This window comes from Sparus aurata, chromosome 22 (genome assembly GCF_900880675.1).
Source record: "Sparus aurata chromosome 22, fSpaAur1.1, whole genome shotgun sequence".
NCBI classification, from domain to species: Eukaryota; Metazoa; Chordata; class Actinopteri; order Spariformes; family Sparidae; genus Sparus; species Sparus aurata.
The window spans coordinates 23997475-24017362 of record NC_044208.1 but is presented as its reverse complement, the minus strand read 5'-3'; the positions used below and the strand labels follow the sequence as shown (position 1 = coordinate 24017362).

General features: G+C 46.6%; 1 protein-coding gene across 3 annotated transcripts in view; it reads right to left on the bottom strand.

The window, feature by feature from the left end:
* Nucleotides 1-19888, bottom strand: part of ino80 (INO80 complex ATPase subunit) — a 37267-nt gene that overhangs the window by 9671 nt on the left and 7708 nt on the right. For all 3 annotated transcript variants that reach the window (XM_030405661.1, XM_030405660.1, XM_030405662.1), the window contains exons 18-28: nt 18902-18986; nt 18672-18789; nt 18359-18444; nt 16646-16813; nt 16243-16376; nt 15971-16038; nt 15646-15739; nt 15213-15429; nt 12816-12956; nt 11902-12127; nt 3863-3990 (exon numbers count right to left, since the gene is read on the bottom strand). In XM_030405661.1, the coding sequence (XP_030261521.1) occupies nt 3863-3990; nt 11902-12127; nt 12816-12956; nt 15213-15429; nt 15646-15739; nt 15971-16038; nt 16243-16376; nt 16646-16813; nt 18359-18444; nt 18672-18789; nt 18902-18986 (1465 nt within the window). The remainder of the gene's footprint in view (nt 1-3862; nt 3991-11901; nt 12128-12815; nt 12957-15212; nt 15430-15645; nt 15740-15970; nt 16039-16242; nt 16377-16645; nt 16814-18358; nt 18445-18671; nt 18790-18901; nt 18987-19888) is intronic.

Here is a 19888-nt window from a genome sequence, read left to right as displayed (position 1 = left end):
GCAAAGCTTTTTGTGGACCTTCTCCAAGCTACCGCACTGAAACCTATACCTCAACAGCTGGCAATTTTCTCTCCGATTCTGCTCTAGCCGGTGTTAATCATAAGTGACACTGCTGTGTTTCTGCTGCTTTCCACCGAGTTTGTAATGTGTTCCACTGCGAAATGTTATAAATCAGGGTGTAGGTTGCCTGGAAAAAAATGTTGATCTTGTTCAACGAACTGTCAGCAGGATCATATCAAGTAAAAACAAAAAAATCTCTAAGGTTGTGATATCTGACAAACAAACCTGAGATGATGTATGGGAGGAGAGAGCCACGGGAGGACGGACATTTGTTTAAAAAGCACGGTGTAGTTTCCTCTTTCCTGTGTAATATTTCTGGATTTTTTAACGTTAAATCTTCAGAGTTGGCATGTGCGTTAAAAAAAAAACCTCTCAGAGTGGCAGCCAGGTTGTTCTCAACTTCCCAAAAGATAATGAGTCCCCACGGTCGAGAGAGAAAAAAAATCTTTTTGCATTGTGTATTTATTGCAGGTCTGAGGTCGGGAACACAGAGCGCGCCGTCACAGTCTGTTTCCGACCCAACGGCTACAAAAGAGCTACTACTTAAAAGAACATGACGTAATGGCACCGTGAATACATTCAAGCCAGTAAAACTGTAGACTGCCAACATTGTCACAAAGGTCTTCATTAGGACGGAGATGCCCTTCACTTCACATCAATATGTCATAACCGCTGTAAGTGCCATAATACACGACACGAACATTTTTTACCAGCCTGAGATCAGAAGAAAGAGAACTTGTTCGAGTGCCACAATCAAAGGGGCTTTTTGGAACTTGGTCGGTTGTTTGTTTTATGTTAGCAGACTCCATTTGAAAAGTAACGTTAGCTACTGTTGCTCTGTTAGCGCAGCAGAGAGAGTCACATCCTTTGGAGTGGAAATCCAACCCGAGTCCTTAACGAAGAAATCCAGAGTCCTGCTGCGATTAACAACTGGAACAGATCATCCTCAGCCTTGAATAGGCGACCAGCAGAGACAGGAAATGTCTCATTTTTTACACAATTCACTCATAAATGACCAATAAAAAAAGTGATTAATACAGGTAAATTGTTACACAGAGCCGCTTTTAATTAAAAGGGGGACTCCAGCAATTTTACCCATCAGACTCTGTTTACAAGTTAAAGCCTTTTGTGGCTCCAGAGGGAGCTCTTAGAGGCTGATAAACTGCCTCAAGTGATGTCATTTGATGAAGCATCAGTGGGGGTCCTAAGACTACAGGTTTTCTTTTTCCTGACTCGCACTCCTTGAGGCTACATTAACCGCTACTACGCATAACTCGGAATTAATTGTCTGTGGCGGGTTGTGGCAAATGTGGGCGCGCGTGAACACGTGGAATAGTGTTTCATATATCTTTTAGCAGCAGTGCGTCGCGAGTCCAACAAAGCTTAAGGGGTGCAAAGCTACACTGGCAGAGTTCTCCTTTGAGTGATTTCATATCATATAAAAGCAGAACAGCATCCCAGTTCAGACCGCTGCATGAGCGTGTGCCATGATAGCCGCCTGGAAAATACTGCGACAGCGTCCGTCTATCCAGAGCCTCGACTTTAACAACCTCAATAAATAAAACTTCACTACCCATGATCCCCTATCACATGGCTCTTTAATGCGTTGTTACGAGATACATTTTTATTTTATTCTCTTGAATTTACAATCACAGTGGGGCAGAAAAATATAACAGGTAATAAATATTTTTCTGAGTGTGTCACCGTGCCCCGCTTTTCTGTTGGTTAGTAATGAATAAGAGGAAGTGACAGGCAAATACAGTCAGAGTTTTATATCTACAATCTGTATTCTTTGATAAAAATCTGCTGCTGATTTTCTGGCTGCAGCAGCGGGGAGTAAGTGTGGGCATTCCCGCCAGGCGCTGTAATCTAAGCCGCAGACTTGCAGTACAGTAAAGTGCCTTCTAAGCAGCCGCAGACGCACAACTCAAGCAGGGGAGGCAGTGACTTGGCGGTCCGGCTCCGCTATCGGCTGCTGCCAGAGAAAGCCAACAATGTTATTTTTCTTCAGGCCACCCGGATCTCGGCGATCCATCACCCCGACGACGTGATGTCACCAGAAGGACCGGCAGCCGACCGGCGACGAAAACAATGACGCTAATGACAGAGATTAGCGTCGGCCTCTCCTCCACTCTGTCCCTTAGTCACAGTCTCATGTTCAGGAAATCAACTCCATCTGCAGAATTTTTTATTTTTTTTTTCTATATGGCCGAGGAAAGCTGAAGCCAGACTGGCTGAATATAAGAATTCATTTGTGGATTTCTGAGCAGAAGAGATGTTGTCTCAGCCTCCAATCACTGTGTGAGGTCACCGACACTCACAGCCTGGGAGGGACGACTACAGGTGAACAGTCGGTGAGAAGAACACTAACACAGAATGACTGACTCACGTTATCTGAGCCATCTCCTCAGCGCTGCCGTTTTCCTCTGGCCTTTAAACACAACAGGCATTCCCACTGTTTTTCAGACACACAGGAAGACGGTCCTTAACCACCTGGGCTGGGTCCATCTACCATCAAAAGGTTTGGCTGTGGAAACAGCACCGCGCCGTGTGAATGGGGAAGGAATTCCCAATGACATCATGCTCGAGGACTTTTGGCTCCATAGCGATGTTTGCAACAAATACGGAGGCAACAATGGAGCGTTGCGCCAAGACTTTCGACAATCGACACATGACCGCCGGCGAAACTGCTCTGCGTTATTGTTTTTCCCATAGAGAGCGGCAACGCCGATCCAACTTATTTGAAAACAGAAATGATTAAGACACAGAAAGTGATGAAGTGGATTTCTTCTCTTACAGTCCAGGTTCATAAATCAGCTTAACGGTATGAAGACGTATCTGCGTTGTCTCTCTGCCCATTAAATCATTTATCTTGTGGTGATAAGGGAAACAAGAGTGGCTTAAACTCACCCTGGTTTATCTCTTTTTCTGTCTTTCTGCCCCTCCTACAACTATTTTCAGGGTACGTACACTTTAAAAAGTACCTGAACCAAAAATTTCCAAAGTCTCAATGCTATATGATCATATCTACATTTATGCTATACGTGCAATTGCAGTTTACTAACTGCTTTATAGCCACAGGAGTCAATATGTCTATTTCACCAATGAAAAAGTAACCAACAGCTGAAACGTTTTTGTTCATTTTGGCCACTATATTTGACACTTTTATTTATCTTATTTTCGGGCTGTATATATTTCCTTTGTTTGTTTGTTTTCATCGTGATTATTCAATTCTTGCAACGTTCGACGCTAGAAGGCGACAAACAACAATTTATTTTAGATTATCAAAAGATTGTTGGTGTGTAGATGAAACACCAGATTATGTCAACAAGCTTTTTTTGAAAGATTCTATTGGAATACAAACATATTCCTAACCTTGAAAACACTACGGATAAAATTTTGCACTTTGTTGTCGCACTTCTTCCTCTTCTAACCTTGCGGCCCTCGCCACTCGCATCTCCCCCCCTCCACCTTTCCTCTCCCCCTCGCTCCTTCCAGTCATCCCTCCCATCTGGCTGCCTCCCCTGCAGATGAGACCCCGCTAATTAGGCCTGACCTGTTAATTAGCCGTCTAATGAGTGCACTAACGAGGGACAGGCAGGCTGATTAGGAGTACAGCAGCTCAATACCTTGCTGATGAAGGCGGAGCAGCACGGATGAAGGCGAATGACACGTCGAAGGTGCAACGTCAGAAAAGATTATTCTTGGTAGTTGGTGTCTGTGTAACGTGTGCGCACTCAAATGAAACTAAACCACTTTTTGATTAACAATGAACATCAGTAGAGTGTGTGTGTGTTTGCACCTCCAGCAGGTCTATCATGCGGGTCATCTGGGAGTAGATGAGCACTCTGTGTCCCTGGGACTTTAGCCGACTCAACAGGACATCCAATGTGTGGAGTTTGCCACTTTCCATGATCAGGCTCTCCTTATCTAGAAGAGGGAAAGAGAAAAAGACATGAATGAATACCAAAACTGCTCGTTCCACTTTATTTTACACAGTCAGGATGTCCAGCGTGACATTTAAAAATACATTTTTGGTGAAGTTTATTAAGAAAACATGAGAAAACGCTGACGCATGTATTAGTTACAAGCTCGTCGTGTCACTTTTTTCCCCTCGCTGCAAAGATTTAGTCTTTTTACATAATATCATAATGTGATACATCTGCACCCTCACTGAATACAGGAAAGCAGCCCGATCAATTCAGAGGTTATTAACTCCTCCCGAATCAATATAAGTCTTCGACGGGGCAGCATTCTCCGGGATAAAGACCCTTTCACCGGAGCGGATCAGCCTCCTAAATCTGTCCCTGATCTGCCGATTGTTTAAATAAAGCATGTGCCCTTATTGACTGGACGTGCTGATGAGAGCAGAGAGAGCGAGAGAGGGACGGAAAGAAAGAGAAATTGGGAGAAAAAGGTGATTTACACTCCATTTCACAACAATGGCACAAAAGACAAACAAATACGGCCTAGCAGTTGGTCTTCGTCACGTTAGCGCCGCCGCCACATCGCGCGTTCTTCAACGATCTGACCCGGGGTCTGCTGTTCAAGTGGTTCCCCTCCACGTCCAGCTGATGAGGAATTAACGTCATCTGGCACAATGGCAGAATGAGAAGGGGGCCGGGGCTGCCATCGACCCAGTGACAGGCACACTATGGTGTTTGACCAAGGGGTCGTGACCCTAAGTGGGGAGAACCTAAGGCCAGGTCCAGGGTCAGCTGACAGGGTCGAGCCAAGGGTTACAAGAGAGTCCCTGAGGGGGAGTCAGGCTTGGCCGCCTCGCACTCGAGCCGGGACACTTGTTCCCAAGCCCTTTTGCACAGTGAAAACCTGGCCGAATAAATATTTCCCAGTCTTATTTCCTTGCTTTGTCAAAGTAATGTAACCAACCGCGTTAAAATCACGTGCTATCAATCCAAAACACAAGGTCAGGAAGCCGAGGCTGTGATAAAAACATGCATACGACAACGTCCTGCCACAATATACGTAAACCCCTCCGACAGCCATTACGCTTAATGATCCAACGAGACTCACAAAACCAACTGGATCTTTCTCCGTTTTTGTTTTTTTTAAACTGGTACCATTCAATGCTAATGTGTACTCAGGCTGAACCCTGACCTGTGACCCTTCAGTATAGCCCCCCGAAACAAGGTCAGGGCCTGTAGAGGTGTTAAAGAGGAACTAATAGAACAGATGAACAGGGGAAACACTCTGGGGAGGGATTGGAGGGCTCACCTACGGGTCACTCTGGAGTGGTGGGTAAGCCTGTCAGACACACTCAGCCCCGGTCACACAGTGTTAGAGCCTCTCAGCAGGGATCGGGCAGGATAAGATTGTTTCACGGATCTCAATAAAAACACTGCGGATACACTCTACTTGTTTGGTGTGTGAATTCGACAGGTGGCTAATTTCCTACGTATTGCACCTTTAAGCACGGTTTGATGATTAACTGGATATCGTGAAACGCAAATGACTTTGGCCGGGATAATCGTGACATGAAGCTCTCACGCTGTCCCGTGCCTCATCCTGTGCGAACGCTGACAGGATGAGTTCTCAGTCAAAGTTTATCATTGCCTATTTCTCTTGTTTGGGTTTCCTCCAAACAGCTGGTGCACGCAGAGTATGCCTTTCACTACTGTTGTCAATCCTCGTTATATTTCAAGTGAATAAGTTGACATGAAGTGGGCTGCAATTGTGAAACTCGAAGGAAATGAAGACATTGAGGGAAGAAAAAGGGAAAAGGGGCATGGGAGGATAATAAAAGGCAGTCAAAACACACGTATGGCAAGAGACAGTAAACTTAATCTGAAGCAGATCCGGCTAACTTTAGATTTACTGTAAGGTATGCAGCTGTTATGCATTGCTGTGGCACGATTTTAGTGCGCAGTAAGACAGCAGAGCACCGCAATCCTTGAGATACACAAACACTGTAGCCGGCCTTCAGAGGCCTATAATTAGCCTTGGCGTCGAGAAAAGTGGCTGAATTGAAAAGTAAAAAGGAGGAGAGCGTGAGACGTGCAGAAGAGTAGGCATGAGCAGCAGAAGAAAAAGGTCCAGACAGAAAGGGACAGACGGAGAGTGAGAGGGGGTCTGTGGTGGCTCCGGCTGCAGCGAGGCGGTATTAGCACGGTGGCGGCGGCGGTGATGTTGTGGTCAAGAAGAGACGGGGCCTCTTTACCGCAGGTGCCAGTCTAACCAGGGCCGCTGCTCAGTCAAGGGCAGCGACCAGCGCTGCGGGCCGCGCCGCCAACCACCCAAATGCAAACCACCACTTGGCAAAGGTGCAAATGCTCATATAAGGCAATATTGCTCAGCCCCTGCCTCCAATCTGTTTCTGTTTAGCAGATTATATCTAAGCCTGCAGACTCCGATGTCATGTTTGAAGATAGGTTCAACCCCCCTATAGAGGATTTCTGCGGCCCAACACGACTAAAACGTGGTATGTATTTAAACTAATTCTTGAAGGGCATAAACTGTAAATCTGAAAATCCCATATTAAGCAGTTGGATACTATTATTTCTGTACGAAGAGACATGTCAGTCTGGATAATCCTCTTGTTTGTGCCTGGATTATGAAGGAGACCATTAATAGGAGAGCTGCTCTGCTTCTTAAGAAAGCCACATTGTGACATTTTAACTACATTGATGGGATCTCCCCATATTTTGATCTTTGTGTGCCAGCTAAAGCCCCAGCGCCCCCTTTTAGCTGGCACACATGGCATCGGATCACTGACATATTGACAGTGACAATCAACCTATAGACAGAATGAGCGATACAAAAACAATTCTAAATATTGAAAAGGCAGCAGAGAAACAGAGAAACGGATGCAGGACAGAAAATGATAAGACCTTAAAAATAATATGTATATATCCCGCCCCTGCAACTATCCAAACTCCCTAAAGCCCAGCGATGTGGCTTACAGAGAGAGGTGGCCGAGTTCAAAACATTTAGAGCTGCATACAGAAAATCCCTATTTCTAAATATCGCTGCCATACCCTGTAAAGCACGGCCAAGAAAATGAATAATTGCGATTTGGGAGGGCTCTGGTGGTCTGTCTCACTCCAACATAACACTTATGGCTTACATTATAAGCTGCATGTGGCTGCAGCGAAATGCACGACCGTGGGGTCAGAAATGTGAGCAAACTGGATGCAGCAACTGTGCATGTAACACGGATTGCGAGGGGCTTAAAAGGGATTTAAACGGATATTTACACACGTCGAACTCGTGTGGCACTTTTAAATGAATTGGCCCTCAAGATTTGCCCAGTTGAGATTCAATCGAGACGAGTTTGCACAGAAGCAGCGGCGTGAAAAGGAGCCTCGGATCAGCTCGCGTTCTCGGAGGGAAAATGTGGATTGAAAGCGCACAAAAACAAAAACAAAAAAAAAAAAAAACGGTCACAAAACAACTTTCTAATTGCGGACTGACGGGGACGAGGGCTGCGCTGAGACCACACCCCGACAACACAAGCAAATCCCATGTGGTGTCACACCACTCTGCCGTTGCTATGGATACACATATCAAGCTTCACCACCTGCCCTGCCCCCCCCCTTTTCACAGCACCCCACCACCCACCCGCCTAAATCCAATCCAGCCTAACAGCGGTATTCGCCCAGCCAGCCCTCCCCGTCTCCTCCGATCCCGTACCTCCTGCTGGCAGATTAGGCTACACTCCCCTGTCCCTCCTCTCTCCCCCTTTCCACCGCATCCACTGCGCCCTCCAGCTCCCTCTCCCCACACACACCCTCTCTCTCCCTCCCCCTACTGTCTGTCCCCTGACGGTGTAATCCAATCCCTGTAGGGCCAGAGCCAGGGGCCTGACACGGTCCTGACCCAATTAGAGGCCTGCTGCCAGCTAATTAACCCCGGCCCAGCCCTGGTGCCTGGCGCCTGATACTCCCAAACCAACTACGGCGCTAATTTCATTAATACGCCACTAGAATCTTCTGCCCTGTCCTGTCCCCTTCCCCTCTGCCGCTGCTGCTGCTGCTACTGCCAAAGCCAAGAGCGGAGCCGCCCCCTAACCGGGGTGGAAGTGGGCCAGATGCGATCGAGAAAGGAGATGAACAGCAGCGAGATTGCAGAATGGAAGGAGAAAAAAAAAAAAGAATCCGGAGCTGATGAAAGAAGATGGATGGATGGTTATGTGAGAAAGAGAGACAGATGGGGGGCCACAGAGCAGGTCGAATCAACGATCGAACCGAGCGTCAGCCCCTCACTGTATAATGATATATTACACTGTGAAATCAATAAGTCAATGGGCAACACTTGTTCAGCACCGCTGATGATGGAAATATTAGCCCGACACTACTTTGCTGCTTCTGCACGTATCGACAAAAATCGGGACTTAAACTTAATTTTCTCGCCGCCGCGGCATCAGCGGAGCTAAGAGCCAGATGCCATCGGGAGGATTTGGATGCTGGGAGTGAGGCGACAGACAAGAAAAACGGGGAGATCTGAGTGTCTCGTTAGAGCTCGATGACGATCCGTCTGCATCCAGCACGCAGCATCTCCACTCTGGAGCCGAGCCAAGTGACAAGCATGAATTCCTGAGAGCACCGAAAAACATGTCTGCGTGACTACTTGTGAGAGAAAGTGAATGATGGACTGCATTTATATCTGTGTGCGTTTATATACACATACATATATATATATCTATGGAATCTGTTTGCAAATACATCACTGTCTCCCCTCGACGAGCACTCCCCTCGGTTCTCTAGGAGTCGTTAAGCAGGGGCAGAGACAGACAGTCTGTGAAGGTTTCGCGGGGGAATCTCACCACACCACAGCAGCCCACTGTGAACTCTGTCATTAAGACAGATTACCGCTAGTTACCCCTGGCCCGGCAGCGACTCGACACACACCACAGATAAAAGCTCGCTGGCTATGGGAGAGGGAGTGAGTTGGATGCTCCTTGGCCTCCATGTTCAAAAGATGTCATCGTGGAGGTATAATGTGGCTAATGTCTCCCCCTTCAGTCTCCTTCTGGATTAAGTTTCATTAAGCATCGGTGAGCTGGTTTTTTTTCCCCCCTTCTCACGGCCACATTATTGGCCATAAATCGGACAAGGAAATCAAAACATCTCCGTCCCTTCACTCACTTCTTGGCTGGATGTTTTTGTTCCATTTTTTTTTTTATTTGCTAAATTCCGCAGACGGGTACCGGTGCCAGTTTAACGCAGCTTGAGGAGGGTAGAGTCAGACGGTGATGTGGTGAAACTGGCCGTCTGTGTTGTTTTGTGCCTGTCTATCAGAGAGCCCGGGGGAAGCTTCCTGCCATTTTACTGGAGAGCAAAGTTTCTTTGAAGGGACAGGAAGGCAGAACTGCATTTCCCACAGCCTGATGTGGGCTGCTGCCTGGGCCAGACCTGACTGGCCTCTCTCTCTCTCGCTCTCTCATAGTCTGATTGATACATAGACACACACACACACACACACACACACACACACACACACACACAAACTCTCTGCCATCTCCTTCTCAGCAGTGACAGTCCATTCCCAGCTCACGATAAAGCTAGAAAAAGAGTCAGGAGTCGGCGCTGTAGTGAGAAGGCCGTCATTTTGCGGAGCGGCTCCCTCTAATTACTGAAAGCGACACAGGGGCCACACAGACAGCGAGGGGGGTTATTTCTGTGTCACGCTGGAATGTTCTGCAAATAATCCTGCGGCACGCATGTTCAAAATGCGTTTTTTCCTTCACCCTGACACATCATAACAGCATGAAATGAGGCTGGAATATAACGCCACCCGACTGTTGCTATATGTGAGGTTTTCCGCGAAAAAGTGAAAGAGAGAGACGACCGCAGCAATGCAGGAATTTAGCAAACAAACAAGGCTGGAATGTCCCTCTAATTATAGTGAAAACCTCCGCTTCTGCTGTCACTGCCTGGTGGCTCAGACTAGATGACTGCATGGGCTCAGTGCACGGCTGAGAATACACCCCGCGTTCATCTTCCCTGTCAGAAAGGTGCAGCGCTCTCACATAATCACTGGAGCAGCTAATTTTTTGCCTTTATGGATGAAATGCTTTTGTCCTCGACATCATAACAACATCAAAAACAAATAAAAACAATCTAAGGCCCAAGACATTACAAGCCTCAATTGTTTTTTCCTCCTCTGTGGCCTGATTCCTAATAAGTCCTCTGATTAGATTCCCCCATCGATATCAGCGGGCAGCCGTACTCACGCCATGGCGCTCAAAACAAACAGTTATTCAGCTCTGCCATTTGTTCTGAAAGGTGTGGGTGCTGGGAGAGCAGAGGAGAGGGAGGCTGGGAAACTTCAGCCGGGCTACTGTACATATCTGGGCCTTGATGTGGCAACAATGTGTTCAGCGGAGAACGGCAGCCGGAGTGTTGGGTCACTTCCTTCCTACCGAGGCTGAGAAAGAAGTGGGAGACCAGACGGGTTTTAGAGGCCGTGGCTAGATGCTGATTTCAGATCAGTTTTGCAGCTCCCGTAGGTTAGCGGGACCGGACAGGGGTTGAGCTTGTCCTCCTCGGCACCCTGTGTGTTTGTGTGTGTGTGTGTGTGTGTGAAGAAAAGGCAACACCGCTGAGCGTGGGAGAGTGTGTGGGGAGAGGTGAGAGACACCTCAGGCACCCGTGTGAGCTCCTTGAATGGACACACACACACACACACACACACACACACACACACACACACAGACGGACCATCTATTAGTGTTACCTAACTAAGCACTTGAACAATGACCAGTAGCTAAACTTCCTCGCTTTGTCTGCCTCCGTTTAACTTCACAAGAGCTTTCAGACGGTTCTCACACAGACACACAAATACTTGTTTTGTTTCTCATTTTTACACACAAACACTCTCACGAGCACATGTACACACAGATGGGCAGAGGACAAAAATCAACCATTACAATATTAAAATCTGAGGGAGAGTGTCTATGGCAAAGTTAAATGGTTTTGTATCACGTTAAGGGATTACACAACTTAAAGTAAAAGTGTGTTTTTACGTACCAGGGTTAGGGTTAGTTTAAAATGAGTGTTTTGCAGGCGTATCAGAATGTTTTCTTTGCCAGGAATCTCTGCCTCACCACATAACAAAAAGAAAAGCAGTCATCGTGATCCATGACAGAGACCGTTTTATCAGACGTAGAGGGGCTGCACAGGTCAGTGAGAAGGGAAGTGTTGTCTGTAAAACTGTAATGGCCCCCCTCACCCTGGACATCCATCAGCCATCTGAACCCTGGCAGAGACTCAGCGCCCGCTCTGCTCCGGCTGACTCTTAACTCAGCGAGCCCGAGCGCTCCTGATAAAGCGCTTGCGAGGCGCACGTACGCCTACGATTCCGCCGAACCTTAATGGAAATGACTGGCAGGTGTTTATGCGAGCGGACTCTCGCAGAAGCCTCTTTATCTCGGCAGGTCCATTAGACCGTGAGGGATCGGCTGCCTGGCAGACACACAGGCAGTGACAGAGGGGGGGGGCGATGTGCCTGGCTCTGCCCTGCTGACCCTGGGCTCGGCCTCTCTGGACTCTCCCACGGGCCCCTGTTTCACCCTTCGGTCAAAAACTGGATATCCAGTTTGATAAAACTGTCAGTTGAATTATGAATGAAGACAAAGCAAACCGTGGTCTAGCATTACAGAAGTTATGAGCTTTTGTTGACAGCTTCATCTGTGTTTTCCTCCGCTGCTGACAGTCACAAATGTCGGTATTCACTAATGGGCACTCATTTTTAACTACACAGCATCAGGCTGTCCATTACAAACAACTGCAGGCTGCAGGGCTGCACACCTGACTGATAAAGACACTGCAAAAGAAAACCAAACGCTGCAAAGAGGAAAATACACAAACATGAAGTCCTCACCAGGTATCCGAATGAACGACCATCCGTGCCGCGGGTAAAGCGCCATCACACCCCCAGGGCATTGTGGGTGGAAGGTATTGGACCTCGTGCGCCAGTCTGAGGCGAGTTCAGGGGAGCCGTAGAGGAAACACTGTTTGAAGACTGTGCCCCCTCCGCCGCGTGTCACCCGCCACTCGTACTCTGCGCTGCGGTCGTCACAATAACGCTCCATGGGAACTGCTGTCACCTAGGAAACCGAAAGGAAAGATAGGGATGTCTATATCTGAAACAAAGGATAACACTGCCTGGTGGAGAGAGAGGGAAGATTCTAGGATATACAATGTTATTACTTTTGTTTGCGTGTGGTTGTATATTCAGACCTTTTAAATTAAAATGTTAATTATGAAAAACAGAACCTCTGACTGAAATTTACCACCTAATGATCGATAGTAAAACTACTGCATGAAGGCTGGTTTCACTGAATCAGCAGGTTTTCTGTGTGTGTGTGTGTGTGTGTGTGTGTGTGTGTGTGTGTGTGTGTGTGTGTGTGTGTGTGTGCGCTCAGCTCAACAGCTGCTGAACAACCTGAGCAAGAAGCCCTTTTTTTTAAGAGGCTGTTTGTTTTAAATGCAGCTGGAAACCACAGTGGTGACCCCCACACCCCAACCACACACACAAACACACACAGATAAGGGTAACTCATTGTTGAAAAGCCTACAACAGCACCGTGCACAGCGCTTCCCTCTTCCCTTTCCACGACCACCCAAATGCTTCTCTGTCTTCCACGGGCCACCACACAAACACACACACACAGACAGACTGTCCTAACAAGCACACAGAGGATATGCAAGAGTGCCTTCATTGGCCCACTTGCTGCTCAAACACACGCACAAAGAAAGACACAGATATACACACACACATACACACATACATACCCTGGGCGTGGCGGCTAGCAGGAACTTGGGTGGCGGTACGGACTGGCAGGGCCGCAGCGAGGAGGTGGCAGAGTTCCGGCTGTGGATCATCACGTCTGTGAGTCCCATCGTGCCCGGCCTGAGGGCTGTGAACACCAGATCCTGAAACACACACACACACACACAATTCTACATTACTTCCCAGTATCCAGTTTCATTAAAGCCAAAAAAAAAAAATCACAAATACAGTTATTAGATTTCAGCTAGCAATTTCAAATCATCACAGATGATGTTACGCCTCCTGCTGCACTGATTCCTGCTCCGATTTGTGTCGAGAATTGTGGAGATGGAAGAACAACATCTTCAATTTGGAGGAAATGTAAAAGAAATATGCAGCAAACAGAGGCAAACAAACCGAAGCCTGCAGAGGTTACCGAGTGCAGCACTCATGTTTGTTTTTTATAAACGGCTCCAACAGGATATTTAGGTATCGTTCGACGGCACGTTACATAAAATATCAGCTCAATGATTAAAACGTTATATAAAACTTATGATTACGCAACTTAAATCATTTTAATTGCGCTTGCAAGCCTGATCGTATAAGCTCTTTTTTTCAAAGACATTAAATACATACATTTTGAGTAAAGGTTGATGCTGAGGAGATAATGATGAATAATTTGGATATAACGCAGCAGTAGGTGTTAAAGGAAGAGGAAAAGTTATGTGTATGTTACTGTGTGACGACACAGAAATGGTGGATACACAGTGCCATCTAATGGCAGAAATTAGAAATGGCAAGCTCAGGTCATCGTCACCATGAGTGAGCAAGTTCTCTCCTTCGTTGGAGTATCAGAAACAACTGCAAAAAGCATATAACACAAAAGGTAAAAGTCCATTCAATTTACAAACATATGTGAGTGCATGTGTTCCATGTGAAAACACGTCGAGGTGTTCAGCGTTGCCTCACTTCCTCACTGCAGCAGCAGGACAGCTGAAGGCGACGCTGACCAAACTCTTCAGTGCACGGCCAGAGAGCGATGAGCCGAGCAGAGAGAGGAGGCACCGTGTGCCAGCGACGCGCCGCTTCAAAAGAAAAATGAGGAGCTGAAAGACGTTCTGTGGGGGCGAGTAATTTCTAGGAGCTCAAGTGGGAGTCTGGGGGTCAGCGCAGTCACACGGTACGCTTACAGCACTGGCTCTCCAGGTGTCTGCAAGTTTCTCTTTTTATCTCATATTTGAAGTTGCTTCTTAAGGTTGTGCTTGCTCTTTCGTTCCTTTAAGCCGCTCTGGAGGGGGGGGGTGAACCTAAGACGTTCGGCAGCTGCCTGACTCAGAGTGATGAGACCAGGAGAGGAAGAGGAGGATGGAATTACTCCGACAGCTTTCTCTCTTGAGTATTTTCCACACGAGAAGCTGAGTTAGAATCGGTGGAGGATGGTGATGGTTAACTCATCGCTGTGCGAAAGGCTTGATGGGATTCAGAATGACTAAAACATCCCTGCAGCAGTGACCTTGTAGTGCATCTGCAGGCTGCAGCTGTGCACATTTTTTTGGAGGTGGTCTGTGTGTGTTTGAACTGGCACCTACGCTTTGTACTTTGTCTTTCTGAGTAATAAATCGGGTTTCCACGCCGCCAAATAAAACAACAAAATGGAGGAAATCTAACACGTCTGAAAGCATTTGAGTGCGAATTAAAAGAACTGTGGTGGCAACAAGCGTCCAGAAGGGTTTGAATGTACCACTCAACAGTTTGAGCCGTCACAGTATTACTAACCATGCACTAACTCAATACCAATATGGTTTCTGTTAAAATCGTCCTCAGAATCAGCTTTCCTGTGAGCATTAGAGCCTCTGAGGTGCTGAAAGAACAGCTGTCAGCCAAACTGGTTTCATATCATTGATGAAAAGGAGATATGTGGAATATAAATGGTTGTTTATTGAGCGTGCAAGACAAAAAATAGACTAAAAAAGCATGAAAAAAACAGAAGGGGCTCCGTATTGATCTGACGCAGTGGATGTGGCTAGACAGACTTACAGAAATCGATGCGCGCCTCCTCTTAAAGACCGACTGCAAATGGTGAAACTATTTTTCAATCTTGAAAATGTCTGACAGAAGAAGTACAGAGACGGCTGGTCAGCACTGACACTGGAGACATACAGAGGGGAGGGAGGACAGTGTTCCTGGGTCGCGAGGCTACAGAGGGATCTGGTTCCACGCTGGATCCCAGAGGAGGGAGAGAAAACCCGAGGCAGAGGGCAGGCTGTGTGGCCAAACACTGACTGATGCTCTGGGGACAGTTTCAGCTTTGTCAGCAAGCACACAGCTCGCTCCTGGAGTTTCACCTGTCTGTCACACACCAGTGTGCCCGACTGTTCAAAGACTTTTGTGCGAGTGCGCGCGTCTGGTCGGTTTCTTACCTGCAGGACAGGGCTGTTGTGCATATTCGGGAAACTAGTCGGCCTGTTCAGCCACAGAATCAGGTCCTTGCCAGAAAGACACTTCCTCCTGGGCTGTGACCTCTCTCCGCCCCCCTGCAAGTCTCTGGTTTCCTCCCGACTCTCTTCTTCAAGGCCGAACAGGCGCCGATGGTGGAGCCGATACGCGGCTTTGAGGGACAGAAAAAGAGCTAACCATCTGTGGAAGAAAGAAGCAGGAGGCAGGAGAAGAAAACCGAAGTCAGAACATGAGTTTTCATAGAAACACTTTAAAAAGAATTCTGCTACTTTTGGAGCCCTGCTAAGATACATTTGGACAGGTTCTTTTTTTACCCCCTAAGCCACCTTATCTGACATCTTTCAGACAGAAACAAAAAGGGAAAACAGATCTGAAGAGAGAAACTTAAAAGCCTACCTCGCTAAGGTGCCTTGCAGCATGAGATTGGACATCTCAGCTGGGGACACGTCGATGAAGCGCAGGAAGGAGAAACAGCTTCCTTTGTCGTCACCTGGAGCAGTATAAGAAACAGAATACGGAATGAAGGATACGAGAACAGACACAGAAAAGAAAAACAAGAGAGAAATGTGGAAATAACAAACAAGATGAAATGGGTTGGGGGAAGGGAGGCGCTGGGGTGAATCTGAGGAATGAAAGTCAAATGAAAGAGATCCACTCAGGTGAGTAAACAAACTTCCGGCTCCATCAAGGGCTTTGTATACGTAGCTTCACACGTGCTCACCTTTCCTGTGAAAGAGCGACTGCTGGATGTGGTTTGGAGAGAAGGGAGACAACAGCACTTGGAGTAATCTGAGGAGAAAGCGGTGGACAAAGTTACCTCACTCAATGCGAGAAGAAGCAAAATCCGACCCAGAGTGATTCTGCTAATAGCTATAATTGAGATAATAGCCCTCTGCTGCTCCCAAATCAACAAATGTCCACTAAAACTAGTTTGTATTGGATGTTCCTTGTCCTTGAGAGTGTCTGTGAGTTCTATCGTGTGGAAGCACTTACTTGTTTTTGGCCTGGTTGTGTCCGTGGAGGAGGCCGTGACGGTAGAGGAACTTGGACATGATGTAGGGCTTGAGGGACATGTGGAAAGGAGAGCGTGTCTCCTGGCGCTCAAACAAGTCGGGGTGGTTACACACCTACACACAGGCAGACACAAGACGGTGGATTTAATAAAGAAAGGCAAGGATCCTGGCGCCACTCGTGCTTGTTCTGAGACTGCCAATTCATTGTTCAGCTATTCATACCGAGTTTCAGATTCAGAGACGATACTTCCTGAAATTATTATAACTAATAACCGTGATCAATCATCATGGCTGCTACTTCTGACAAAATAATCCAAACTGCTTTATTTCAATTTTTGTGCTGGAAACCTTAAGGACAGTTGAACGCAGGCCACAGGTCGTACCTTCCTGAACTGCATGACCAGGTTCATGAGGGAGGAGGTGGTGGTGTGGGACTGCTGGGCCGAGCCCATGGAGGACTGCAGCAGATCCTCGATGGAGATCTTGTTCCTCAGAGCCTGGTAGAGCAACCTCTGTCGCGACGTCAGCTGGCAGTAGGTCAGGATCTCAATCTGTAAGGAAAGAGAGCAGAACGAGTGTGTTTAAAGGATACGACGTCGTTTTTATCATCTTGTTTCTCTTCAGTGAGTAAAAGACGGCGTATTGAAATATTCCTGTACGAGCTATTTGATTTCAGTTTAATGGAGTTTAGTTGAGTTTTGTAATGACAAACATCTGAGGCCCATCGAACGTGGAATTACAAGACATGACCATATTTACAAGACAAGCTGCTTCTGGTAATACTTAGAGGAGCAAAAAATTAAAAAATGAATTTCCACAAGTGTGAAGAATAACACAGCTGGTCGATATTGTGAAAAGTATTCATGGTCCCGAGCCTCTCATCAGAATATTTATTATTAAAGAATGTGCTCACATCTTTTGACCAAGAGCCAGTCGTTTCTTTATTGTATGTTAATAGCTTTCTTCTATCGCCAATTTTCTTTCATATCAAGTAAGTGATTCCATCACTGGGTTATAAAAGTCTTCCAGCAGGCCTCACATGGTTCCCATCCCAAGTCTCCCGCTAACTCGGGCCATATTTGTGAACACCCGGAGAGTATCTTGTGACACTGTTTTGGCTACTAAGTCTGCAAAACTGAATGATTAGATCATAAAATGTCATTTGAAGTGGCCTGATAACATTGTAAACTGTCTCTATGGTTTTTCTTGAATTTGTTTTGTGAAGTTCAGGGCTATAAGTCATGATCAGTCACTGCGGTTGCATGCATTTTGGTATGGAATAAAACAAAAGAGGGAGCATGTGTAATAAGACGTGAATGGAAATATCCTCAGTTGGACCTGGTTAGTCAAAAGATTGACTTACATTATAAAAAATTAAATTAAAAAAGGCTGCATATATAACATGTGGCTACACTACAGTCAAATAATTCAGCATTACCGCCTCATGTTATGCCTCCGTCAGAACACACACAGCACTTTCACATGGGCTCAACTAAAACAATATTTATGAGTGCGGACTTGATGCCCAGCTTTAAAAATCTCTGGTTTATCCAGTGTCGCGCGTCAACGAGAGCAGTGAAACCGAACAACAACAAAGCGTAAAAACCCGACCGTGAACCGCGAGTGAACTGTGCTGACAAAACAAGAGAAAGCCAACGAGAGCGGGGAAGGAAAAAAAGGAAGCGGGCTGGCAGGACTGCATGTCGGGGAAGAGACAGATGTGGGGGAGCCGTGAACTCTGCCATTCCTCTGACTGTGCGTGTCGAGACTCCCACAAGCCGGTGAGTGAGTATGTGTGTGCCGCGTGTGACAGCGAGAGACCCCGAGTCCAACATCTGTCGAGGGGATCTGCCAGCGCGAGCATCATTCACAAGCCTATTACAACACCTTGTGTGTCGTTTGGACAGACCGCAGCAGGGAAGGAAAGACGAAGGGATGCATTGTAATGACAAAATAGAATACCGCATTGTTCTTAAATCAAATATCTTTACATAAACTATACACACATTCAAGCACTTTCCAGGTGCCTGAACACTGAACGCCCAGACTCTCTAAGCCTTTTGCATTCTATCCAAATCATGTTTATGCTCCTCTACCTTGTCCGAGAGCTCGTTTTCCACATCCTTCTTGATTCTGCGCAGCATGAAAGGCTTGAGGATCATGTGCAGCCTGGACAGTTGGTCTGAAACACAAACATTAAACCGTCGATGTTTAGCTTCAGGATGTATCACATGGGACTGTGGGCAGAAATAAAAGCTCAAACATTGGCAAACAGATGACGGAATTTTTCCATACGAATGAGTTGAAGATCGTACGTGTCGTGGGCTGGAAAAGACGGGGGGGAAAAAAAACTTGAACAGTCAGCAGAGAGGAACATTATTCCCCCCACCGTTGTAGAGTTCTACTCACTCTCGTCGATGGCCGACTTGTTTTCGGCGTGGCTCTCGATGTCCTTGGAGAACCACTCGTTAAACTCGTCGTGGGAATCGAACAGCGTGGGCATGATGAAGTGCAGCAGGGCCCACAGCTGAGAGACAGTAATAACATACGGCCGTCAACAGTTCTGTCTGGATCTCATGAACACACATGCGCTGGCGTAAACACACACACACGCACACACACACTCACACACTGCTCACCTCAGCCATTGTGTTCTGGATGGGCGTCCCGGTGAGCAGCAGTCTGTTTCGACACTGGAACTGCAGAAGGATTTTCCACCGAACGCTGAACACACAGAGAAGGAAACGTTGAACGTTGGGAGATCTGGTGCAACAGCTCCACGAGTTTATCATGTTTATTCAGCACTCAACTGTGCTGTAATCACACCACTTACTCAAACCGTGGAACGCTGTTTATGTGCGCGAGTATGTTTCTCATTTCAAGATATTTTCAGACTGGTTTTGTAGGTTTTGGCCAGTTTGTCATAGAAGAAAAGGACATTAAGCATGGTTATGCAATTACAGGAAACTTTATTTTTCCAGGTCGTAATTTGTTTTGTTGATTTTCAAAATAGACATTTTGCTATTCAGCATGTTCCAGCCACTGTACTATTTAAAATAACTGCTGGCCTCTGTTCATGTTAGCTTAAACCCTATTCGCACGGGACCAATATTACCTCGGGGACCTCGAGTAAATTATAACAAAAATACAGAGGCCACATGTGATCTTAATCCCGTGCCACTCTGCCTTGTCCGCAATTCACAATGTAATAATTCTACGGCAAATTACCCGCCATCTTTTGACAAACTCAGAGGTCGTGTAATAGAGCTAGTCCCACGCCAATCGGCATCTTCGTGATTAGGGGCGGTATTTTTTTCTGTTGTCAGACAAACGAACAAGTAAGAAACCTGATCGTGACGCATTACATGTTGAACAGCCGTCAGTCAGCAGCTGTGCTGTGATATCAACTATACTGACATTTAAAAGTGATGACGGACACAGTTAGGATCAACAAGAACTTCACAGGGTAATATTAAAGTGCAGCCACAAAGCATCTGCTATTTGATCTTAATGAGCTGTAAATGCGTATTTATGCTTGTAACACATGCAGAAAGTGGGAGGTTCAACTCTAAACCCTACTAATAATGTGGCTGCTACAGAACAGACGCCTCGCTTTGTTGTTGTTA